The sequence below is a fragment of the Heptranchias perlo genome, chromosome 17 (genome assembly GCF_035084215.1).
Source record: "Heptranchias perlo isolate sHepPer1 chromosome 17, sHepPer1.hap1, whole genome shotgun sequence".
Classification (NCBI taxonomy): domain Eukaryota; kingdom Metazoa; phylum Chordata; class Chondrichthyes; order Hexanchiformes; family Hexanchidae; genus Heptranchias; species Heptranchias perlo.
This window is the reverse complement of record NC_090341.1, coordinates 23,132,630-23,151,285: the sequence shown is the minus strand read 5'-3', so window position 1 is coordinate 23,151,285 and position 18,656 is coordinate 23,132,630. Positions and strand designations below refer to the sequence as shown.

The window sequence follows — 18,656 nt, the reverse complement described above, 5'->3', positions numbered from 1 at the left end:
TGGTCACAGGCCTCCAGTTTGAAAAACAACCCTCTACAACCACCCTCTGGCTTCTGTCGTCAATCCAATTTTGTATCCAATTGGCTACCTCACCTTGGGTCCCGTGAGATTTAACCTTATATAACAACCTACCATGCGGTACCTTGTCAAAGGCTTTGCTAAAGTCCATGTAGACCCCGTCTACTGCACAGCCCTCATCTATCTTCTTGGTTACCCCTTCAAAAAACTCAATCAAATTTGTGAGACATGATTTTCCACTCACAAAACCATGCTGACTGTTCCTAATCAGTCCCTGCCTCTCCAAATGTGGGGACGCCACTCAAAGCGCTCCCATGTCTCACCCGTTGCCTCCCTCTCAACCAGTACCTGCAATGCTGCCTCCTCTCGAGGTGGCCGAGTCTGCCCCTGCACAGGTGCAGGTGGATTAGTCTTTGGAGGGGCCCTCATGAGCTCCAAAACCCAGAGGGTGTAGGCCCAAAGCATCTAAGCAGTCAGGGCATGAACATGAGCAACCCGCCACTCCCTGTGCTGCAGCCACGTAGAAGTAGTCGGAAGAGAAAGGCGAAGGTTTTGTGAGCATGAAGGGTATGCACAAGAGTGTTTGACACAAGTCTGGTTATTCATTTTATATTTAGTTTCTCACCACTGTTGCCACATCTTGCACATTCTTGTCTGGCTTTTGTGATAGGGCCCTTTCATGAGGTTCACCATGAACGGTGACACTTCATGCTGCTCATTGGTTCATTTTGCAGTGGGTGTATGTGTGGTTGCAGGACTGTTTTGTGCAGGGAGGGGTGGGCGGCCTGGTGTCTGCTCTTTCCTGGTGACGACTGGACTGTTCACACTTCCTGATGTTAGGAAAACCGTTCACATATCAGTGACCCCCTGGCCTCACGAGCAGCCAGAGCCACTGCTCTGCCCATGGGTTCTCCCTCCTCCTCCCCCTCCTCCTCCATGTGGGTGGTAGATGTGGATGGGGCCTCCTGAAGCGGCACCCCTCTCTGTTGTTTCCCTCTGTGCTCTTGTGCAGGTGCCTGTGGCACAGCACTGTGTTGTGGAGCTCCATGTGGCGGAGGTGGACGCCGTACCTCGCGAGGCTGGTGATGTTGCTCATCCTCGGATGTAGTGGTGAATACAGCCATGGTGCCCCCCCATCCTGATGGTGTGAGTTTGAGGGGGTCTGAAAAGTTGTTAAATACATGTGAACAGAAGAATTGAGAATGGAAAGTAAGAATTTTCAGTGAAAACACAAAAGATATTGCAGCCAAAAGTTTGTGTGAAGGAACTGAGTGCCCTGCAGCAAGAACTCATCTTTTCTCCCCATCTGTCAAACAAGCATTTGAATGTCTCACTGGCTGCTGGCTGAAACATGTCTGGCAGAACATGGAGTGTTTCCCACAGCACAGGAAACACACTGGGGATATTTCAAAATCTGACCCCTGCCTTAATGTGGACAAAATTAAGTACTTTAAGTATCTAAATAAGTGTCTTAAATATCATCCTGCTGGCTTTAATTGCCGGTGGGACTTCTGCATTTGGGAGGCGCGCGCACACCCAGACGCGTCATTGGGGGGAACCCTGAAGTCTGCACGTTGGAGCCGGGTTCCGAACCCACTCGGGATTTCTGCAATTTTCGGAGACCCAACACACCAACTACTTCACTGGAAAATTGAGGCCATAGTGTATAATACAAGGTGGGGTGGCTCTATACGGTGGCCTTTCCCCACAGAGCCTTTGCATAGGTCGCACCTCGCTTCAGTGCGTCCCACAGCACATACTCCTTGACCTTGGAGTGTGCCAGTTGGCAACACTCGGTCGTGGACAGCTCCTTCAGCTGGAAGACCAGCAGGTTTCGGGCGGACCAAAGGACCTCCTTCATCGAGTTGTTGGTCTTTCAGCCGCAGGTGATATCTGTCTCGGTGTGCATCCTGGGGAACAGCCCGTAGAGCACAGCTTCCTGTGTTACCGAACTGTTGGGGATGAACCAGGACAGATACCAACGCATCTCTCTCCACACCCTCTGCGTGAAGGGGCAGCCCATCAGGAGGTGGACGATGGTCTCCTCCCCTCCGCAGCCTCGAGGGCAGCTCGCGGTGGCGCTGAGATTCCATGGCATGCTGGGAGGGCCTTTCTCACCACCATCCAGGCTACAACCAGGTGCCTGTCGGTTCTGGGGACGAGATGTTCTGTCAAATGGCATCAACTGTCTGGCCGTGGAAATTTGTGTATCTATAGCCCAGATCCCTCTACCCCATTTAGTCTCTCATTTTCCAAGCAGTATGTGGCCTCCTTATTCTTTCTACCAAAATGTACCACTTCAAACTTATCTATATTGAAATTCAATTGCCAATTACACGCCCATTCTGCAAGTTTATTAATGTCTTCCTGTATTTTGTCGCAGTCATAATATCATAGTAGGTACAGCATTCAATAAGGTGCCGCATAAAAGGTTGTTTCGCAGGATAAGGGCTCATGGGGTTGGGGCAACATAATGGCATGGATAGAGGATTGGTTAACGGACAGAAAACGGAGAATAGGGATAAACGGGTCATTTTCAGGTTGGCAGACTGTAACTAGTCGGGTACCACAAGGATCAGTGCTTGGGCCTCAGCTATTTACAATCTATATTAAAAACTTGGATCAAGGGACCGAGTGTAATGTATCCAAGTTTGCTGACGATACAAAGCTAGGTGGGAAAGTAAGCTGTGAGGTGGATGCAAAGAGTCTGCAAAGGGATGTAGTCAGGTTAAGTGAGTGGCCAAGAAGGTGGCAGATGGAGTATAATGTGGGGAAATGTGAGGTTATTGACTTTGGTAAGAAGAATAGAAAAACAGAATATTGTTTAAATGATAAACTATTAAATGTTGGTGTGCAGAGAGGCTTGGGTGTCCTGGTACAAGAAACACAAAATGTTAGCATGCATGTACAGCAGGCAATTAGGAAAGCAAATGGCATGTTGGTCTTTATTGCAAGGGGATTGGAGTACAAGAGTAAGGAAGTCTACTACAATTGTACAGGGCTTTGGTCAGACATCACCTGGAGTACTGCGTACAGTTTTGTTCTTCTTATCTAAGAAAGGATATACTTGCCTTAGAGGTAGTGCAACGGAGGTTCACTAGATTAATTCCTGGGATGATAGGGGTATCCTATGAGGAGAGGTTGAGTAGAATGGGCCTATACTCTCTGGAGTTTAAAAGAATGAGAGGTGATCTCATTAAGATTCTGAGGGGGCTTGATGGGGTAGATGCTGAGAGGTTATTTCCCCTGGCTGGAGAGTCTAGAACTAGAGGGCGTAGTCGTCGGATAAGGGATCGGCCATTTAAGACTGAGATGAGGCATTTCTTCTCAGAGGGTTGTGAATCTTTGGGATTCTCTACCCCAGAGCGCTGTGGATGCTGAGTCGTTGAGTATATGCAAGGCTGAGATAGATAGATTTTTGGACTCTAGGGGAATCAAAGGATATGGGGATCGGGCAGGAAAGTGAAGTTGAGGTTGAAGATCAGCCATGATCTAATTGAATGGCGGAGAAGGCTCGAGGGGCCGTATGGCCTATTCCTGCTCCTATTTCTTATGTTCTTAGCATAGAAGGAGGCCATTTGGCCCATTGTGCCTGCGCTGACTCTTTGAAAGGGCTATCCAATTAGTCCCATTCCCCTGCTCTTTCCCCATAACCCTGTAAATTTTTTCCCTTCAAGTATTTATCCAATTCCCTTTTGAAAGTTACTATTGAATCTGCTTCCACTACCCTTTCAGGTAGTGCATTCCAGATTGTTACAACTCAATGCGTAAAAAAATGTATCCTCATGTTGCCTTTGGCTATTTTGCTGATCTCTTCAAATCTGTGTCCTCTGGTTACCGACCCTTTTGCCGCTGGAAACAGTTCCTCCTTATTTACTCTGTCAAAACTGTTCGTGATTTTGAACACATCTATCAAATTGCCCCTTAATCTTCCCTGTTCTAAGGAGAACAACCCCAGCTTCTCCAATCTCATCCCTGTTACCAATCCAGTAAATCTCTTCTGCCCCCTCTCTAAGGCCTTGACATCCTTCCTAAAGTGTGGTGCCCAAAATTGAACACAATACTCCAGCTGAGGCCTAACCAGTATTTTATGAAGTTTTAGCATAACTTCCTTGCTTTTGTACTCTATGCCTCTCTTAACAAAGCCCAGGATTCCATTTGGCCTTTTAACAGCCTTCTCAATTTGTCCAGCCACCTTCAAAGATTTGTGTATCTGCACCCCCTTTAAAATTGTACCATATCGTTTACATTGCCTCTCCTCATTCTTCCTACCAAAATGTATCACTTCACACTTCTCTGCATTAAATTTTATCTGCTACATGTCTGCCCATTTCACCAGACTGTCTATGTCCTCCTGAAGTCTATTACTATCCTCCACATTATTTATTACATTTCCGAGTTTCATTTCATCTGCAGACTTTGAAATTATACCCTCTATATCCAAGTCCAGGTCGTTAATATATATCAAAAAGAGCAGTGGTCCTAATACTGACCCCTGAGGAACACCGCTGTATACTTCCCTGTAGTCTGAAAAACAACCGATCTCTGCTTCCTGTCCCTTAGCCAATTTTGTATCCATGCTGCCACTGTCCCTTTAATCCTATGGGCTTCAATTTTGCTAATAAGTGGTACTTTATCAAATCCATATACACATCAACTACACTACCCTCATCAACCCTCTCCGTTACTTCATCAAAGAACTCAATCAAGTTAGTCAAACACGATTTTTCTTTAACAAATCTGTGCTGACTTTCATTTATTAGCCCATACTTTTCCAAGTGCCAATTAATTTTGTCCCAGATTATTGTCTCTAAAAGTTTCCCCACCACCGACGTTATGCTGACTGGCCTGTAATTGCATGCTTATCCCTTACCCCTTTTTTGAACGGGGGTGTGACATTTGCAATCCTACAGTCCTCTGGCACCGTCCCCATATCTAAGAGCCTCTTCAATTTCCACCCTTACTTCCCTCAGTAACCTAGGATGCATCCATCTGGACAGGGTGACTTTTCTACTTTGAGTACTGCCAATCTTTTAAGTACCTCCTCTTTATCTATTTTTATCCTATCCAATATTGCTACTACCTCCTTTATTGCTATAATGGCAGCATCCTCTTCTCTAGTGAAGACGAATGCGAAATATTCATTTTGAACCTCAGTCATGCTCTCTGCCTCCACAAGATCATCTTTTTTTGTCCCTAATCTGTTCCACCCTTCCTTTGACTACCCTTTTACTATTTATATGTTTATAAAAGACTTTTGGGTTCCCTTTTATGTTAGCCGCTAATTTATTCCCATGTTCTCTCTTTGCCACTTTTATTCCCTTTTTTAGATCTCCTCTGTACTTTCTGTATTCAGCCTGATTCTCTACTGTATTATGAACCTTAGATTTGTCATAAGCCTCCTTTTTCTGTCTCATTTTAATCTCTTATATAAGTCATCCAGGGAGCTGTAGCTTTGGATGCCCTTCCTTTCCCCTTTGTAGGAATGTGTTTACTCTGTACCTGAACCAACTCCTCCTTGAAGGCCTCCCATTGTTCAATTACTGTTTTGCCTACCAATTTTTGATTCCAATCCACCTGGACAATCCTCCAGTTCAGTATTTTCACATTTGATTGTTCCTTGTCCTTTTCCATAACTCTTCTAAACCTAACATTATGATTACTGTTCTCCAAATGCTCTCCCACTGAAACATACTCCACCTGCCCCACTTCATTCCCCAGAACTAGATCCAGCAATGTTTCCTTCCTCATTGGGCTGGAAACCACACTGTTCCAGAAAGTTCTCTTGTACACATTTCAGGAATTCCTCCCCTTCTTTGCCCTTTACACTGTTGCTGTCCCAGTCTATGTTGGGATAATTGTAGTCCCCCATTATCACTACTCCATAGTTCTTGCATCTTTCTGTAATTTGCCTGCAAATTTGCTCCTCCATCTCCTTCCCATTATTTGGTGGCCGATAGTATAAACCCAGTGGCGTAATAGCTCTTCTATTGTTCCTTAATTCTAACCAAATAGATTCTGTCTTTGACCCCTCAACTACATCATCTCTTTCCAATGCTATAATAGTTTCTTTGATCAATACTGCCACCTCGCCCCACTCCTTTCGTTCCTTCCCTGTCTTTCCTGAATACCTTTTGTAGCCAGGAATATTAAGTACCCAATCCTCCCCTTTGAGCCACATTTCTGTTATTGCCACTGTATCATTTGGCGACTTGAACCTGCAGCTCACCAACCTTATTTACCACACTGTACATTTACGCACATACACTCCAAATTCATCTTAGTCTGTCTCCCTCCTATTTTTGAACTTTTCTTTATTCCAGTGCTGTTTGTCCCTCCCAGTCCTCTGTGCACCTTGTTTCATAAGATGAATCATCCCCCTGCCAAATTAGTTTAAACCCTTCCCCACAGCATTAGTTAACCTCCCCATGAGGACATTGGTCCCAGCTCTGTTGGGTGTAACCTGTCCATCTTGAACAGAACCTTCCTGCCCCAGAATTGGTCCCAATACCCCAGGAACCTGAAGCCCTCCCTCCTGCACCATTTCTCCAGCCACGCATTTACCTGTCTTATCCTACTATTCCTATACTCACTAGCACGTAGCACTTGGAGTAATCCAGAAATTACAATGTTTTGAGGTCCTGCTTTTTAACTTCCTCCCTAGCTCCTGAAATTCTTACTGCAGGACCTCAACCCTTTTCCTTCCGTGTCATTGGTTCCCATATGGACCACGACTTCTGGCTCTTCCCCTTCCCCCTTCAAAATTTCTCGACCCTCTGTGATGTCCTTTACCCTGGCACCAGGGAGGCAAAACTCCATGCAGGATTCACTTCAGCAGTTGCAGCAACACCTGTCTATCCCCCGACTATCAAATCCCCTGTAACAACTGCATTTATTTTTCACCCCCCACCACCCCCCTCCCCCCACCCCGTGCAGCCGAGTCTCCCACGGTGCCGTGGATTTGCTCCTGATTGCACTTTCCTGAGGTGTCAATATCCTCACTGGTATTCAACACTGAATACCACTGGTTGGTGAGTGCCACACTCCCAGGGGACTCCTGTACTGCCTGCCTGTTCCTCCTAGTCTCTGGTGGTCGTCCACTCCCTCTCCGGATGAACACACTATATTTGCGAGGTTACCACCACCTGAAACATGCTATCCACGAAACTCTAAGCTTCCTGTATGCACTGTAATAATGCCAGCTGCCCTCAAGCTCAAAAACTCAAGCAGCTGGCGGCACATCCCGCACATATGGTTTTCCAGGACACATGAAGTGTTCTGGAGTTCCCACATGCACAGATGTGCATACGACGGGCCCCAGCTGTCCTGCCATGTTAGCTAACAGGTATTTAAAGGTTTGTTTTGCTTTAAGGCAATTTACTGTTTATCTAACACTAAAACACTAACCACTTTTTAAAAAAAAACTCAATAGCCACTAAGAATAATAACCATTAAAAACAATAACCAATGAACTAAATACTTACCGACTTACCCTTGGTGCTCCTCCTTGCCTCGTGATGTCACTTTTTGACTTTTTCTTGATTTTTTTGTTTCCTCGCGCGGCTCTCTTTACGCTTCACTCAGGTGCTTCTCCTGAGCTTTATGCTCCGCTCAGGCGCTTGAAAATTCAAATATATTAGATCTACTGCATTACCCTTGTCTACCCTTTTTTCAAAGAATTTAGTAAGGTTGGTCAAGCATGACCTTCCCTTTTGAAATCCGCGCTGACTATTCTTTATTATATTTTTGGTTTCTAGATGTTTTTCTGTTAGATCTTTCAGTAAGGATTTCATTATCTTTCCTACCACCGATGTTAAACTAACTTTTTAAATATAGGAATCACATTAGCTGTCCACCAGTCCTCTGGCACAATTCCCTTTTCGTAAGTAAATTGCTTCCCTAATAATATGTGGCATCCATAAAATTTTGGACGCATTGGTAAATGACTAGAGTGCATATTTCTAAGAGCTGAAATTCACAGTTATAGCAAAGAAGAGTTTCAAACTAATAATTCAAGGTTGATTGTTTTCTAACTAGTTTATTGAATACATTGAGTAATTGAACATAATTAAACCGCAATCTGGTAAAGAGCACAGACTCTGTCAGCTATGTCGCTTTGACTTACTTTCTTACATTTCTTCATCATTAATTGTTCCCCTAGTTACCAAAATAAATTGTTGTATGGTATAAAGAAAGATAACATTAATGGTGGTGAGGTTCAATCTAGAATTTATCTCACAATGTCACTGAGGACTAAAAATAATTTGAAATATGTAAGTGGCTTTGTTTTATTTGCTTGGTTATTATTCAGTCAGAATTCCATATCTACCTAATAAGAGCTAGTCACCAAAAATAATTTGAGAGAAACTTTGACAAAGTATTTTATTATACAGTATATCCAGTTGAGTGGAAAAGGTCAGATTATAGAAGAGAAATTCAGAAATAAGCTTCTGAAAAAATAACATTAGGAAACCAATAGATACATCGTTATAACATGCTTTTACACTGTTGGTGGTTGCTTATTTTGAATACACATTTACAGTTCGGTAGTTGCACGAGCCAGAGGAATGTACCGTGAATGTGCATAAATCAGTTTAAAGTTATATCCTCCTTGTTTTGGAGAAAATGGTGGGTTTGTAGGTGAATATTTAGTTTACGAAACCTAATGATTGTACAGATTATGGCTATCTTAAGTGTTGCTGCTTCGAACTAAGAGTATTATGAGGGTCTGAATAGGCACATCTCTGAAGGGGTGATCAGGATAAGCCAGCTGTGGTGCTAGACAGAACACAGAAAAGCTAACAGTGCTGTCTTTGAAGTTGATTAGAAAGAACTTGCATTTATATAGCACCTTTCATGACCTCAGGACATCCCAAAATGCTTTACAGCCAATGAAGTACTTTATCAAGTACAGTCACTGTTGTAATATAGGAATATGATTAAATATGATGCTGTGAAGAGGAACAGTCCTGATTAGAATATAAAATAGGTTCCATTTAATTAAATATGGCTTCTTGAACCTCATTCAATCCGTAGGTACAAATTGGATGACAATACCAATTCTAATGCATATGGTACAGTATTATTTACTCCTGTTTTTTTAGTTTGAAATATAAAATCTCATCAAGTATGACTTCCACACATCAGGAGATTGGAATCGGGTTAGTTTAAATATTTAATATGAATCTTTGTAATTTTCTCCAATGAAGAATGATGGTCAATGGGGTGTCCTGATTGTGAGCATGGTGCTTGTGACCAACTCTTGCTCCTCTTGATCTGGCTCATTATGTTGGACTGAGAACAGATTAATGAATCTGTGAAATTTAAGTACTGTGCTGCTACCTCGTATACTGATTTATTCTTGTTTTTGTATAAATGTAATTCTCCCAATAAATTTAAATTAGCAATTAGCCTGAATTATACAATTTGTTATTGTGCCAATGCTGAAAGATTAGAAGATATGATGGTAACCTGTACAATTGCTCATCCTAAAGTATGAGATCATTATTTGTGTTACACCATGATACCCTAGGTATTTCTTGCACATGATCAAGTTTCAGTTCATATAAAATGTATCTTTGCTTATGGAAGGGGACTTTTGCAGATAGCAGGAATACAGTTTTAGGTAGAAATCTGAATTGTAATGATTTTTGCATTATATGAATTCTGTAGGGAGATCCCAAATGGAACATGTTGCAGAAGGACATCTAAAATTAATAATCGCTAAAAAGGCAGCTTCCTAAGAAGGACAGCAAGTGAGCTCAAAAGTCTTCCCCCTCTTAATTACAGGAGGAAAACTGGTGTATATTTGGTGTGTTGGAGTCCAAGTTAGCATCAGTATTGAATATGGCTTCAGATCAGCAGATGCGAGGATAAAAATTACAAGACAGAAAGCCTTCCCTCACCACCAAAGTGAATCTATGTTGAAACCGGGATTGGACCAGATCTCTTCCAACATTGATTCAGCAAACAGCTGTTCAGCATTGAGCCCAGGCTTCACAATGCATGCTTCATGAGGGCATGAATATACACCATGCGATTAGAGTCACTTAACCATTTATTCTAAATTCTTACCAGCATAATGGGAAGATTCAGTTAGAAAGATGAGTTCACTTGTTCACTTTCATATTTGGTATTTTAAGTGGCACTACAATCTCACACGAATGCTAGACAAATGTGACAAGGAGCAGAGCTTTCATTGGAAGTGTGAGAATTACTGGCAAATAATGTTTTTCTTTCCTTTGTGTGGACCCACCCAATATACTTGTGTACTATTAGTTTGGAACAGTCATCTTTCTAGCACTTCAAGGCTGTTTGTGCCTTGACTTCTTACATGTAGAATAAATTTTCACTGATCATTTTGAAAATGCTGATAATGTCTTATACACACAGGGCTGAAATTCCATAATTGATGTTTTGTAAACATTTGGGGCCAGAATTTGCTGCAGCAGGGCAGCAAACAGTGTTTACCATTAGTTAGTATGCACCCTTCAGCTTAAAAAAAAATTTGCCCACAAAGTTGCTGATAATGGCGCAGCAATGGAAATGGGGCATCTGGGACCTGAGTGAACAGGGCAACCAACAAGGTATCTCCTTAACTAATGAGATTGAAGGATTGGGAAATAAAGACAGGAAGGACTGAGACGGAGGGTGAATTAAAGGAGGTGAGTTCAATGTCAAATCAAGTCCAAAAAGAGAAATCAACAGAGCGAAAGAAAGATTGGATTAAGAGAGGGGGAAAAAAAGAGAAAGGAAAAGTAAGAAAACGAAATTTAAAATTTTTAAAATCTCACTGAAAATTAAAAACCTGAAGAAATGAGACTCCACACTTGTTAAAGTTAATTTTCGGTGCCAGAGAGGTTGATTGACAGTCATTAACACTTATCATGTCATTAAAAGGGTAATTGCACTTGTAATGACATGACTTAACTTTCTGTGGCGAGTTTAATGGGCAAATACAGCAAGTTCCCAAAAGAAGGGGAAGCCAAGGGTGAGATGCCGTTTTCGCAGAGTGGCGCAACTCGGACAGCAACTTTTGGACATTCACAGTTAATCATCTCTTCCTCCACGCATCTACTCCTCGCCTGAAGTTGCTGTACCATTTACCCATAGATAACTGAGCATCATTAGCCTTGCCGACAGCAAATTCTGTCCCATGGTCACTGAAGCAATTTTATTTAATTTCAGTGATGCAATTAGTTATAAAATTTCCAAATCTAATGAGTGATACTTTACTTAGTAACTACATAATATGATGCAGACAGTAGTATTGCAGAAAACCAAACTCATTTCTGGAATACTGAGAAATCGTTCAAGTTTTTTCTGTGGAAAATTTTGTGCTTGTGAAAGTTAAGGTTGCCAGTGCTGGGAATTGGAGCACATTTCCACTTTTTGACATCTTATCAATATCAAGTGCTCCCAGATCAAGTGTCACACAGGTTAGATGCAGAATAAAGTTCTCTCTATACTGCCTCAATTATGATCTTTACAATAATTCTCAAACGTGCCTTGTATTACACCAATGTGACATCTTCGTTTTCCACTAAAACCACTTAAGTGGCTTTGCTCATGGAAGCCTCCAATTTGGTGTTAAGTTACTGGCAGTTTTCTATTGTGGATTTGTGCCCACAAAAAATGGGTTGACCTACACCCATTTGTCCACTTAGTATTTTTGGCTGAAGACACTTGCAGATACTTCAGCCTTGTCTATTGCACTCATGTTGTGCTCCATTAATAGTTGGAAATGGGGATGTTCATAGAACCTCCTGCTCCTGTTAGTTGTCTGGTTGTTCACCATTCTTGACTGGATATGGGAGGACTACAGAGTTTTGCTCTGATCCATTCGTTCTAGGATAGCTTAGCTCTATTTTTAGCCTGCTGCCTTCCGTGTTTAGCATGCAGTGTAGTAGCTTTACTGGGTTGGCACCTCATTTTAAGGTATGTCTGGTGCTGCTCCTGGTATGCACTCCTACACACCCCGTTGGTTGGTGTTCAAGTTTGATGGTGATAGAGGAGTGATAGAATGTTAGTGAGGAGAACTTTGTAGAATTGATTGGCCTATGTTTTGTGTGGACACGATGCCTGGGTCATTGCCAATAGGTCTGACTGGTCGGGCCATGATGTAACAAATTGTAGTGGTATAGAGTTCTCCTGCTGATGGGCCCCTCCCCTCCCCCCACCCCCCCACCCCCACCAGCACCTCATGGATGCCTAGTTTTGGGTTGCTAGATCTGCCCATAGTCTGTCCCACATAGCATGGCGGTAGTGCCTCACTGCATGATGAAAGATGTTCTCACTGGGAAAGTAAGACTTGGTCTTCACCAGGACAATGCAGAGGTCACTTCTACCAATGCTATCATGGGCAGTCATGTGTGGGGTGTGGCGATTAGTGAGGACAAGATCCATTAGATTATTTCCTTATATTGGGTCCCTTACCAACTGACGCAGGTCCTTTAGGACTCGGCCAATTGGTCAGTGGTGATACTACCAAGCCTCTTTTGGTGATGGACATTGAAGTCCCCTACCCAGAGTATGTTCTGTACTCTTCAACATGGAGAAGTACTGATTCGTCAGTTGAGGAGGTCAGTAATGGTGATTGGCAGGTGTGACATGAAGCTATGAGACTTATGGAGTCCAGGCTTAATGTTGAGTAGTCCCAGGGCTCCTCCAACTTGACTACTGTGTTCCCACGTATGGTAGATCCACCCTGCCAGTGGGACAGGACATACCCAGGAATGGTGATGGAATCTGGGATGTTGGCTGATGGATATCCTTCTGTGATTATGACTATGTCAGGCTGTTGCTCCGCTAGTCTTTGGGATATTTGGCCCAACTTGGGTGCCAGTTCCCAGATGTTAGCGAGGAGAACTTTGGAGAACTGGGCTGAGATTGGCTATGTTTTATGTTGATACAATGCCTGGGTCATTGTCGATAGGTCTGACTGGTCGGGCTGAACAGCCTGTTTCCATTTCGTGATTTCTATAAAATAGGTACATGTAATATTCAAAATTATTTGTAAGCTAGATGCAAATTGCTATTTCTCTCTGACAGGGTAAGGAAGCTGGCTCCAGAAAAAAAGTATTATTTATGGGAACAAGTATTTTATAATTTTTGTGCACAGTATTAAATTGATAAATACCTAGCAGAAAAGCATCTTTGTTAGACAGGCTTAAAAAGAATGAGTAATCCTTCTAAATGCGCTGTTAAAACTGAATGAATAAACATGCTCTATTGTTAAGGATTAATTTTGATGTTTGAAGATTTTCAACTAAAACATGTTGCACCGCCTACAGATGTGTTGATCACATGGAAAGATAGTTTACAACATACCACCGCAAGTTTAGAATCAGTACATTTTCTGCATGCGTATCTCTATGAATCAGTTCACACAAAACGGTTCTTATTGTAAAAATGCTAATATATTTGTTAATAATGTCTTCTGATAGATCACTCTGTCATTCCATTGAAGGGTTGGTCTTTTTTAACTTTGAGTGCTTGAGTTGATGTTAATTTTTTAATTTCCATTGTTGAAGTAAATGAATAAATGCAGTAACAGCTGTGGTGCACAATACTTTTCTTTCTTGAGTGTAAAAGAAAATTACTTGAGTATGTATTATGACCATCTTTAGGATTAAACGAACTACATGAATGTAATCCTACCGCTGTTGTCATTTTCAAAATTGAGTTTCAGAATGTGGCAGGATGAGTGATTACATGTTTACTACTTTTTGCATTGAAGTGATATGGGAAGTATCACCAGTGAAAGATTAATACAGAATTTTTTCTTGGCACATTTACTTGTATTTTGTTATTTCTACAACAGAGACCAAGCTCACTGACAAGTGACAACAGTCTTTTCTGCAGCCATTTAAGTTTTATGGAAAAGGGAAAACCCTGGCAGAAGGCGTGGGTTGCTATTCCCAAAAGCGATCCCCTGGTACTGTATTTGCATATAGGCAGTCAGGTAAGAATGAGATTCACCTGTTCATTCAGTACAGCTTTACATAAGCTTCATCAAGTTGAATACAGAATTAGGTCATGGGATTTAGCTACTTTTTAAGAAGAGAGACTGACCTTGACTGCAGCAAACGTAGAGCTTTGAGATGGAAAATCCACCTGCTGCGGTCAATTTTTTTTCCCACTCCCAGCTCTCTTGTGGTTTTTGAATACTGTCTGAAATAAGTGAATAAACCCAAATGTGTTCGTTGTTCTCTGGTTTATTTTGGAAATGGTCATTTTTCTTAATTCATTTTGTGAAATGGTTTGCTGTGCTCTCTTTGGCCAGTGTAAACTTTTTTTTGAGGACAAGTTACCCTCTTTTCTGTTCTCCCCGTTTCTTTTTTCCTGTGTATGAAGCATCTGTAGTTGAGAGGGCAAACAGATGATGACTGCTAATGTTGATGAACTGTTTGTTAGGAAACATGTTACAATGGCCTGGCAGTGACTGCTCTAACTTTCCCTCCCTGTTGAGAGGTGCCGGCCTTTGCTTGGTATCTCTTCATTGCAGCATGGCAGAGATCAGAAGCAAGAGGGGAGAGGTGACATCGTTCCATCTGATATATTCTGCTGGAGCTCCAATATGCTGCTCCACTGTATCACATAACTTGTGTAAAGTATTAATTGGTCAGTGTTAATTAAATGAATTCCTCTTTTCCCTCACTTTGTTTTCTCTCTTTCCTATCATATCTTCACATACCAAGCGCAATTCACCAACCCCTAGGGCGGGGGGGACAGCCCGTTTTTCGGCCTCTCCCAATGGCATTCATGGTCCATCTACCAGGAAGAGTATGAGAATGTCCTGGGGTGGGATGGGAGGAGGGGGGGAAGGAATGTCAGCCTATTTTATGGAGTGAGGGTTGAGCTCATATAACATGCATTGAACTCTTCCTTGAACATTGGTATCCATTGCAAATTCTCCTGGTCCTTCTGTGCTGTCATCAACTGCCAGCATCAATTTCATTAGATATAAGCCTACGTTACAGTCACTTTCAGCTGTCATCTTCAAATACTGTACCAAAAAACCCTTTAACTTCTACCACAGGTTTGCTGTATGCCAGGCAATAATTCATGGTGTTCAGATGTATAAGTAATAGTCACCAATGGTTTCAGCAGATTCTGTGGAGCTGTTGCAACCTGTCGGTACAAAATATTTTTATAATACTATTGAGCCCAATGTTTCTATTTTGACTGCATACTATATTGTTATGATTTATTCTGAAACTGATGTGTGTCTAACTAATCTTTCCAGTCCATGGGAAAATAGTCCATCTCAAGTCTATAAGGGGGACATTGGAAATTGGTGAAACCAGTTTGCTGAAGGAATACGGAATTCAATTAAGGAGTGGCAGTCACTGTAATTCAGATACATTCGACCTTCGCCTTTGCTCACAGATGTAGTGTTTTTTTTTCATTACAGAGTTGCTCTGTTCTGCTTTCAATTTTGAATATGGAGATTTGCATTGGAAGTTTTAAAAAAATAACTGTGATTGTCCAGATATATGATAATGACTTTCACAATTGTACCCACAGCTGAAAGAGGCTGAATGGCAGCCAATAATTCTTTAGGAACTAAAAGAATAAACTTTAATTTAAGAATTTAGAGGACTTATTGGGAAGCACAATGATAAAATTAATAGAAATTAAGAATAAATGGTTGGCGTCGACAGAATGTGGTGAAGTATGAGTCTCAGTTCTGGAATGCATCAAATAAAGAAACTAAAAGCTGCAATGGTGTGCAGAAGACATAGTTAACTACTTGCATTTAGAATAGCACTTTTCATGTCTTCAGAGTAGCCCAAAGCATTTTACAGCCAATGAAGTACTTTTGAAGTGCAGACACTGGTTTTTTGCAGAAAAATGTAGCAGCCAATTTGCACAAAGCAAGGTCCCACAAACAACAAATGAGATAAATGACTAGTTAGTATGTTTTTGTTGGTGTTGGTTGAGGGATGAATGCTGGCCAGGACACAGAGAGAACTTCATGCTCTTCCAGTAGTGCCATGGAATGTTTTACATCCACCCATTGATGTTTTGATTTTTTTCAAGGCAAGAGTTAAGAGTGTCCTTCAAGGCTAATTCTTTGCCCAAATATTTTAGTTACAGCACGTGTTTCCACAAATTTCTAAACCTTGGTCGCCATTGTGAATAAGATTGTATTTCAGTTACATATAGCCAAATTATTGTAGGTGCAATAGCTATAGTTGGACAAAGGTTGCTTATACTGTAATTCTAATTGTGTCCAATGGACATGGCAGAGGAAATCAAGCTGCCTACTTCATGACTGTATTATGACAGTGTATAAGTAAAGCAGAAAATTGTGTTTATTGTATGAAGATGCTTGCCATCTTGTTTAAGGTTATTGCTGTAATATCTATGCAGCATTGCAAAAATCATTGAAGATAAGTGGTCACAGGTAGTTCCTGAGTTTTCCATGCCTTGCTGCTTGAAACAAAGGATAAAGCATAAATTGCAGAGATTCACACTTTGTTCCATGTACATTTTTTAGCATGATGTGGAAGGCGGTGTCACAGTGCTTGAGGAAGCAGAGTCTTGCACCTCATTCCAGGTACAGGGCACTCGATGAATCTCACCTCATTGCCAGCATTGTGAAATTCTATGCTTGTTTGTTTGTGTAACACTTGAAGTGTGCATGAAACTTGTGCAAATGAAAAATTTGATTGGCAGCAAATAGGACTTGGAAAAACATTTGCTTACATCTGATTTGCTTACATGTGAAATCAATGACATTTCATACTGCATATTTAACCTTTTGAATACAATGTTTTTTGCAGCTTTCAAAGTTCACATTTTACATCACATTTAGTAAAACCTGTAGAAGCAACTTTACTGATCATTCTTGATTGGCCTTAAACAAATCTGTTTACGGTTATAAAATAATACTCAATGCACTATTTTCTGAAAAATCTTAAAATGTAGTCTTCTGATGTTTTGAAGTAGAATGCTGCTATCTTCAAAAGGTTAAAGAATCTTAAATGAATTACAATGCTTTTGAATTAAATGAGGTGACTTTACTGTGACGTTGTTTTCTATTTGTGATTACAGTTGAGAATTTAGAAACTTTTGGTTTGAAATCATATCTGGCACTAGAATTCCTGAAACTAAATCTAAGCTTTGCATTAAATGTGTACGCATTGTGTATGTCAAAGGCTTTGTTGATTATTTATGAGTCCAAGTTGAATTTTTCTGGATGGAAGACTTTGTGAAATGGATCTGAATTACTGTGTACTAAACTTAAAAGTAGATGGATGGAGACTGTGTGATAAAGCTTCATTTTATTTGTTAGATTCCTTGTTTTACTAATTCATATAGTAATACTGGGAAGTTTCTTTACAGGATGGAAAAAATGACCGTACTATCCCACTGCCTGGCTATGAAATCGAACTTCCCAGTCCTGTTGATATGATTGAGAAGAAGCATGCTTTCAAGCTGAGGCAGTCCCAACAGATTTTTTATTTTAGTGCAGATGATGAAGAGCTTCAGAAAAAATGGATTGACATCATCTCAAAAACTGCCAAGGGGGAAGTCGAAGAAAAACCAAGCAACTCAGTAGAATAAAAACTGGTGGCCAAATTCACAGCAGATGAAACCAAGGCTGTATACAGTGACTTTCTATGGTGTGAGCAGTATGGTGTGTGCAGTACTTGATTGAACAGCGAGGGCACTCTCATTTGAGGAAGATGTTTAAAATTCCGATATATCTACATGCATCAGTATCAGATTTAAGTGTTTCATGTGTTTTTGGTCTTCAACAATTATGACAATTATGCTACTGAGGATCCTAAGCACATCAGAAAAAGTGTGGTAATTTACAAATTAATCACTTTATCGATTCCATTCTAGTCCAGTGCAGTACGGTTTCTGTGTAAATGTGTTTAACACCGATACTTGCAATCCCTCTGTGCAAGATGTATAGCAATTCATTAGTTAAATGTATGTTGTTTTTAAGTTAAAACTTGTGAATGCCTGTGGCTGGCCACTTATGGTCTATCAATTGTCTGTATTCAATTCTTTAAACACGCAGTGCTCTTTGTCCTATTTGGCATTTGGTGATGTAATTAATTTCTTCATAAGTAAACATGCTAAATGGATTTTCTTCTCCCATGTTCTGTGCTGTTAACAAAAGGCAGAAAAATGCTGTACAACTTGCAAATTTATGCTTACTATAGCTTCTGTGGTGGAAAAATCTGAACCTGAAATATGTATGTCAATTTCACTTATTTATGTATTGTGCTTTTAAATAAACATTCCTGATTTTCACCATTATTGCACTCTTAGACAAGCTGAAGTCTTTGTCAGACAAAATCAATGCATATGCACTTCTGCATTAAGTAAGAATTAGCCAAAATCCACGGGTTTTCTGTTTCCAGGTAATGGCCAGTTCAAAGGATTTGAAGAAGACAAGCCAACTGGGACTTCAGAAAGAACTACGCACCTTGCCATTTCTTAAATATCAAAGATTTCCTGTGAAGCTGGTACAGAGTTTAAAATATGAGCTTCCTTACATGGAGGAAAAATTGAAGGACAGTTGTTATACTAATTTTGTGCACCTTCTAACACCTGGTTGTAGGTAGAATCAGCAGAATCCCAGGATAAGTTTGCCACACTATCGTGAGTTACAA

At 41.0% G+C, this 18,656-nt stretch overlaps 1 protein-coding gene across 2 annotated transcripts in view; it reads left to right on the top strand.

The window, feature by feature from the left end:
• The window catches only part of LOC137334171 (FYVE, RhoGEF and PH domain-containing protein 3-like), a 204,991-nt gene extending 186,691 nt beyond the window's left edge, over window positions 1-18,300 (top strand). The window contains exons 18-20 of one of the 2 annotated variants that reach the window (XM_067998730.1): window positions 13,841-13,981; window positions 16,523-16,582; window positions 17,371-18,300. In XM_067998730.1, coding sequence (XP_067854831.1) covers window positions 13,841-13,981; window positions 16,523-16,582; window positions 17,371-17,592 — 423 coding nt within the window. In that variant the 3' untranslated portion in view covers window positions 17,593-18,300. The remainder of the gene's footprint in view (window positions 1-13,840; window positions 13,982-16,522; window positions 16,583-17,370) is intronic. The other variant, XM_067998731.1, reaches the window with a different exon arrangement.
• Window positions 18,301-18,656: the final 356 nt, after the last annotated feature.